Raw genomic sequence first — 7,469 nt, 5'->3', positions numbered from 1 at the left:
TAAAATTTTGTGGCGCATTATTCTACATGCACCACAAAAATAATTTTTTGGCGCATGCACATTTTAGTGCGCCACATATGTTATTTCTACCTATAATAGTTTTCCTACTAGTGAGAAGACTCCAATACGAATTCTACTAGGAATCCTATAAACCCTAGCCTGGTTGATATATAAAGCAGGCAGGGGCACCCCTTAGATATATTCAGAAACAAAAAAACATACACGTGGACACATATATGTATATAGTGGATTGCTAGCTGGACGTAGCGATCCTCCACCGCGGAGACGTGAACATGGGTACGTCGTGCCTTCTCTCGCTCCCGGAATCTCCATCGTCGCCTTCCGTCAACCCTAAACCCCTAATGGAAGACATTGCCGAGGAGCCGCCTCGACACTGCTAATCTTCCACATGCAGCTTTTTGAGTTGCCATATGGCCAAATGGTTCCATGGTCTCATTTGGGCTTATAGGCCTAATAGGTAAAAAAAGTAAAACCCCATACGCCCAAATTAATTTACACTACTTAGGAGTATACTTATATTGGTCAAGTATATGTCTTTCCTCTACTAATTTGAGTCGGGGAGAGTTTTTTTCTTAGCAACTATAGTAGAGTAGTATTCATTATGTGACCAGTTTTCTTTACGGTATTTTTTTTTGAAAAAAAGCTAAAACATATAGGTTTCGGGTATATCACCCTCCCAAAACATACCAAGAACTGAGAATGTTTTGTACCACTTTGTAATTAAGCTTACGAGGGTATAGAGCGATCTCAATTATTGATATGTTTGAGTTTGAAGGGGGAGGTGTACGGAAGCGGGCCTCCAACATATATTTGTTGTACACGGGACCATGAACCCAAAAAAAATCACAAAAGGAAGAAGACGGAGTCACGTAAATAATGAACATATTGACTTCAGATATAAGAAAACCCAAACTAATTAAGGTGCAATCCTAGAAAAACAATTAGAAGATGTTGAGCTTGCATCGGTAGCCCTACAAAATATCAAGGAACCTATCTAATCTTGATCTACAAACTCTCTCAAGGGTTTTTCCAATTGCTTCATCACTGCCTCCCACCCTGCATGTGTGGGGTGCATGTCATCCCAGTAGAAAAATCTGTTGGACTTGTCGCACACGCTGTAGAGAAGCTCCGAGGAATCGCCTTGTTGTCCGCAGTAACCGTTCGAATCAAAACTTTCGCAGCACGGCGAAAGCTTGCGCTTGAATTGTTTAGATAGCTCCTGGCCTTTACCTGCATGCACATAAATAAAAGAAATTCAAACGAAGCTCAAGCATACAGTCAAATCCATCTACATATCTGAAATCTTGTAAAAATACTTTGGGCATTTGTGGATGGATGCATGTATGTACATACCCGGGGCGGTATCCACAATATTACTGAAGGCGGTGTAGAGGTCGGCAACGTGGACATTTTTCTTGCCCTCCATCGTTTGTTTGAGGTTGCTGTTATGGACAGATGCACCCAAATTTCCGAAGACGTCGCACGCGGTGTAGTTGTTCGTCCGTGTTTGCAACGGCGTGCATCCGACGGGGTGCAGGTTGTTGACGACAACCTTTGTCACCCCTAGCTTCTGCAACTGCTCCACGTTGGCTGCAATCTCCTTTGTCACCCTCCCAATATAAGCATTGATCTGCATATGTACATGAAAAGTTAGCACAGTATCTAAGATGTAGAGAAAAAATAATTAGTACTATTGGAAATCTATGTGTACGTGCATGTTTTGATCAGTTGCTAGCTACTCACATCGTTGGGGTTACTTAGGCCAATGGTGCTGGAGCTCCCGTGGTAGTCGTTGCCGGATATAGCGACGAGGGCAATGGAACGACTGAGTTGCTGCTGTGTAATGGTCCCATCCTTGACCATCTTACTGAAAGTTTCGACCTGCTTGGCAAGGGTGGGGACCTTGTGCGTCGACGAGCCATCCAACACGCCAGCGCCAGCATAAGCGAAGGTCATGCCAGACGGGTCGCAGGTTTTCTCCGCCGTCAAAGCATGCGCCGGAGGTGCTTCCTCGAGCCCCAAGATCGTCGCTGCAGGTAAGTTAAAATAGAGCAACATGCAGTGTTGATTATGATGCACGTAATATCAAATGAGTGAGCCTGATCGAGATTACAGTACTTACCGATGAAATCTGATTGGATTTGATAGTTGGAGAAGCGTCCCGACGGAGTGTTTGGCCGCGGGTTTCCATCGGCGTCAACATAGGAGGAGCCGTAGGGGTAAGCCCACTGCCGCGACATCTGGGTGACGGGGTCGGTTAGCGGGAGGTTGCCGTTGTCAGCGAAGTCATCCCCGAAGACGAAGAAGCTGTAGCTCGACAACTTCTTCTGAGGATGACCGCCGGCAGGGGCAGGCCGGGCCTCCGCGCCATTGGGGCTTAGAACAAGGACGAGGAGAACGACGAGACCGAGGACGGCCGGAGGTAGCTTCATGCCTCCCGCGCTTGTGCTTCGAAGGCTGATCGTCGAACTTGCTGGTCGGGAACGGAAAAGGTCGAAATCAGGAACACGAGCTAGCTTGTCTGCTGCGATGTGCTCCTCTCTTCTATTTATGGAACAGCAGCGCAAAGCCCTAAACACCAGGAAAACAAGTCGTAATCGGAGTCGCGGTCTCGCTCGGACTCGGAAAAATCAAGTTAGACGTGCGTACAGTTACAGTGTCGGGCACGGAGTCACAGATCCGCGCCACGTATGTACATCACAGTCGGAGACGAAGTTCACTAGCCAGGTCAAGTGTCCTCATTGCATATGGTGGACCCTTCGGGCTTTCTCCTTTTTTTTTTGAATTTTGGGCTTTCTCCTTTGAACTTGTTCTTAAACCGATGACAAAGGCAAAAATAGTTTTTTTTCATTAATCAAGAAGAGAAATGTTTCCAATTTTGTTAACAGTCAATACTCCCTATATTTATAATAACAAATAGTATATGATAGAGATACACAAGCTATTTTTAATAATTAAAAAATATTTAAGTCAAAACGAAAGGAACAAATCTTTCAGGTCTTCAAACTCTTTTTTCTTTCATAACATAATCTTGTATTTTTCTGAATGTAGCCAAAGATAGATACCAAGCAAGGTTTTTTCCTTAATTTTAATTTGAGCCGCAATGATAAGACTACATCCTGCTCGCAATCATTGGACTAGTCAATTAATATTGGCAAGAGTACCACCACTATATGATAGAGAAAAACAACCGAATAACGTGATTAGCGTCGCTGAAGAGCCAAGAGGACGAATCATCATTGTAAAGAACCTAACAGCCGGGACTAATATTGTGAGGATAATCCGTCTCGCGACAACTACAAGAAAAGATCCAAACTTGATCTGGCGAAGCAAACTCTAAAGGATCATACCTAGAGAAATGTAATCTTTCAAGATCCCTAGTGACGTCGGGAATAAGATATGAAGATGAGAAATGTTTCCAGTTAATTAGCAGGAACAAGACATAAATGGATACAACTAGGGCCATGCCTGGTCGAGCACCGCTACACAGCATAGTGGTGTCAATTCAACACCGCTACACAACATATAGTGGTGGATCTACAAACTTATGGAAGTCTGGACAAACGTAGAATTTTTTTCGTACAACTTACATTCAGTTAAACTCTAATTTTATTTGATTCAATACTTGTACGGAAATAGCGAAAGCTCAACTTCGTGAATCTTTTGGTCCTGTTTGACACGATTTGAAGTGTGCTCACCGGAATAGCCTAAGAAAACACACTTGTAGAGCACGAAGCTATTTTTTGATCGATTGTGGCATATAGATTATGGTAGCATAAGCACCCAAAAAACACGCAAATGATCATAAGAGGGGTGTACACCGTAGAGACGGTAATGGGCGTGTGGTGAGAGATGGTGCAGGATGGTCGAAGGTTAAGGAGGTTTGCTGCGGTTTGGAGGGCTTCTACCCAAAAAGTGGAGGGTAAAATTCGCTTTGGATTAGGAGGGTGCGAATTATGTAATATGTGGTGCCCAAACTACATCCAACTTTGTCATTTTGAGGGGAGGTGTGAGGGCAGGAGAGACGGAAGGAAACACACCGTGAGTGGGAAAGAAATCATGCAAATTACTAGTAAGAAATTCTCCATCGTTGTCACATTGCAAGCATTGGATAGTGACATGAAATTGAGTGATCAAAACTAACAATAGGAGATGTCCACAAGTCTTAATGTACGAGTTGGAATGCAACGGAGCTATGAGATGTGCATGTGGGAAAGGGAGTGCAAGGTTGGAGATCAAGTTGACATTCCTCACAAAGTGGTGAGCGACTAGTGGTATCATTATTAAAATTTTCAAGAAAATCTAATTGTAAATGAGAAATTTAAGATTTCCTAGCATTCCCAAGTTATTTATGCCTGAAGTTGTTGATAGTAACGAAGAATGTCGCACATGAAGGTGTCTTGGAGCCAAATAAGGGGTATAGATCGCCGTCACTATGGGAACGAAGAAGAAGGGTCTTCACATCTAGGTTCTTCTCTGAAAAACTAAAAGGATCAAATTCAATTGAGACAAAGTGTTATCACGAGCAAATTGACAGACCGAGATTAAATTTTTAACTAAGTGAGAAGAGACTAGAACATTTTGTAAGTAAAGAGGAAGATACAATATTTAGATAGACCCTAGAGCAATGATGGTATTTATCTTCATCATCAAAAACTTTAGGTGCGGGCGTGCGATTAGGACAAATTAGGAATGTAGAGTAGTCGATTGTACCACATGGAAACTTCAAGTTGGTAAATTTCTATATCCTAATATTCCGCGGGCAGCTTTTTGAGTTGGCATACGGCCAATTGGTTTCATGGTTTCATTTGGACTTATAGGACGTCTAGGTAAAGAAACTATCGGTTTAAATTAATTAGTGCCACTTAGGAGTATATTTACATTGGACAAGTGTATGGCATCATCAATTAATTTGATCCGCGAGATTTTTTTCTTGGCAACTACAATAGAGTAATATTTAATTTTAAATAGTTTTCTTTGTGAACAAAAATTTCAAAAAATGTTAAACATATAGGTTTCTGGTCCACCCCCTCCCTAAAACTCTAACATATCAAGAACTGGGGTCGCTTGATACGTCCAATTTGCATCACTATTTTATATCATAATTTGCTGTTATTCATTGATATATTTCATATTTGGGGATAATACTTATGTTATTTCATCTATTTTGCATGTTTCATGATTATTGGAGGATCGAGCACCGGAGCCAGGATTCTGTTGGAAAAAGCGCCGTCAGAATGCAATATTTCGGAAGATCAACAGTTGACAGAAATTATACGAAAAACCTTATTTTTCCAAAGGATGAAGTGAGCCAGAAGGGGGAGCCGAGGGGACCCGAGGTGGGCCCTGTAGGAAAACGTTGCATAGAAAACAAAAAATTTCCTACCGCAAACACGCAATCCAAGCCAAGATGCAATCTAGAAGACGGTAGCAACGAGGGGTTTATCGAGTCTCACCCTTGAAGAGATTCCAAAGCCTACAAGATGAGGCTCTTGTTGCTGCGGTAGACGTTCACTTGCCGCTTGCAAAAGCGCGTAGAAGATCTTGATCACGATCCCTCCGGCGCCACGAACGGGCAGCACCTCCGTACTCGGTCACACGTTCGGTTGTTGATGAAGACGACGTCCACCTCCCCGTTCCAGCGGGCAGCGGAAGTAGTAGCTCCTCTTGAATCCGACAGCACGACGGCGTGGTGTCGGTGGTGGTGGAGAAATCCGGCGGAGCTTCGCTAAGCGTGCGGGATATGGTGGAGGAGAGAGGCCGCTAGGGTTTGGGGAGAGGGGGCGCCAGCCACTATAGGGGTGCGGCCACCTTGTGGTTCTAGGGTGGCTGGCCCCCTCCCCTTGGCCTCTCATTATATAGGTGGAAGCCCCAAGTGTTGGACTACAAGTCTCCGAATAAGACCCGAACCCAAAACCTTCCATGTGATAGGGAAACCTACCCAAGGTGGGAATCCCACTTGGGGTGGGATTCCCCCCTTCCATGTGGGGGGGTTGGCCGGCCCCATAGGGGGAGCCCACTTGGGACTCCTCCCCTTCTATGGTTTGGCCGGCCATGGAGGTGGAGTCCCTCCGGGACTCCACCTTCCTTGGTGGTTTCTTCCGGACTTTTCTAGAACCTTCCATAGAACCTTCTGGATCATTTTAATTCACATAAAATGACATCCTATATATGAATCTTATTCTCCGGACCATTCCGGAACTCCTCGTGATGTCCGGGATCTCATCCGGGACTCCGAACAAATATTCGAACTCCATTCCATATTCAAGTTCTACCATTTTAACATCCAACTTTAAGTGTGTCACCCTACGGTTCGCGAACTATGCGGACATGGTTGAGTACTCACTCCAACCAATAACCAATAGCGGGATCTGGAGATCCATAATGGCTCCCACATATTCAACGATGACTTTAGTGATCGAATGAACCATTCACATACGATACCAATTCCCTTTGTCACACGATATTTTACTTGTCTGAGGTTTGATCTTCGGTATCACTCTATACCTTGTTCAACCTCGTCTCCTGACAAGTACTCTTTACTCGTACCGTGGTATGTGGTCTCTTATGAACTTATTCATATGCTTGCAAGATATTTAGACGACATTCCACTGAGAGGGCCCAGAGTATATCTATCCGTCATCGGGATGGACAAATCCCACTGTTGATCCATATGCCTCAACTCATACTTTCAGGATACTTAATCCCACCTTTATAACCACCCATTTACGCAGTGGCGTTTGGTGTAATCAAAGTACCTTTCCGGTATAAGTGATTTACATGATCTCATGGTCATAAGGACTAGTTAACTATGTATCGAAAGCTTATAGCAAATAACTTAATGACGAGATCTTATGCTACGCTTAATTGGGTGTGTCCATTACATCATTTATACAATGATATAACCTTGTTATTAATAACATCCAATGTTCATTATGAAACTAATCATCCATTAATCAACAAGCTAGTTAAGAGGCATACTAGGGAGTCTTTGTTGTTTACATATCACACATGTACTAATGTTTCGGTTAATACAATTATAGCATGATATATAAACATTTATCATAAACATAAAGATATAAATAATAACCACTTTATTATTGCCTCTAGGGCATATCTCCTTCAGTCTCCCACTTGCACTAGAGTCAATAATCTAGTTTACATTTGTAAAGATATAACACCTTGGCCTTCCGGTGCTTTATCATGTTTTGCTCATGAGAGAGGTTTTAGTCAACGGATCTGACATGCTCAGAAACATATGTATTTTGTAATTCATTTGCGTCTCAACGCATCACTCATTTCCAAATCAGTCGGCATTGAATATGTTTGGTCTTCTGGTGAAACCTTAATTCCGTGGTCTGAAATATGTCACTAATATTGTCACACACAATATAGCTTCAAAGTTCTGACTCTGTCGGAACTACACCAAGTTCTCAAAGAACCTCTTG

At 43.1% G+C, this 7,469-nt stretch overlaps 1 protein-coding gene across 1 annotated transcript; it reads right to left on the bottom strand.

The window, feature by feature from the left end:
- Positions 1-934: 934 nt before the first annotated feature.
- Positions 935-2,453, bottom strand: LOC127321321 (GDSL esterase/lipase At5g03600-like). The gene is made up of 4 exons (XM_051350343.1): positions 2,144-2,453; positions 1,765-2,051; positions 1,375-1,651; positions 935-1,251 (listed from the first exon to the last, which is right to left on the bottom strand). Exons 1-4 carry the CDS (start codon positions 2,451-2,453, stop codon positions 1,016-1,018), a joined length of 1,110 nt encoding a protein of 369 aa, XP_051206303.1. The 3' UTR covers positions 935-1,015.
- Between the last annotated feature and the right edge of the window lie 5,016 nt (positions 2,454-7,469).

This window comes from Lolium perenne, chromosome 6 (genome assembly GCF_019359855.2).
Source record: "Lolium perenne isolate Kyuss_39 chromosome 6, Kyuss_2.0, whole genome shotgun sequence".
Lineage (NCBI taxonomy): Eukaryota > Viridiplantae > Streptophyta > Magnoliopsida > Poales > Poaceae > Lolium > Lolium perenne.
Note: the sequence above shows the minus strand (reverse complement) of the source record. Positions and strands in the feature narration are given on the sequence as shown.

Coding starts and splice junctions, on each gene's coding strand:
- LOC127321321 (XM_051350343.1), bottom strand. CDS start 2,453: ATGAAGCTACCTCCGGCCGTCCTCGGTCTCGTCGTTCTCCTCGTCCTT. Junction 2,052..2,143: donor AATCCAATCAGATTTCATCG/GTAAGTACTGTA, acceptor ACTTACCTGCAG/CGACGATCTTGGGGCTCGAG. Junction 1,652..1,764: donor GCCTAAGTAACCCCAACGAT/GTGAGTAGCTAG, acceptor GTACATATGCAG/ATCAATGCTTATATTGGGAG.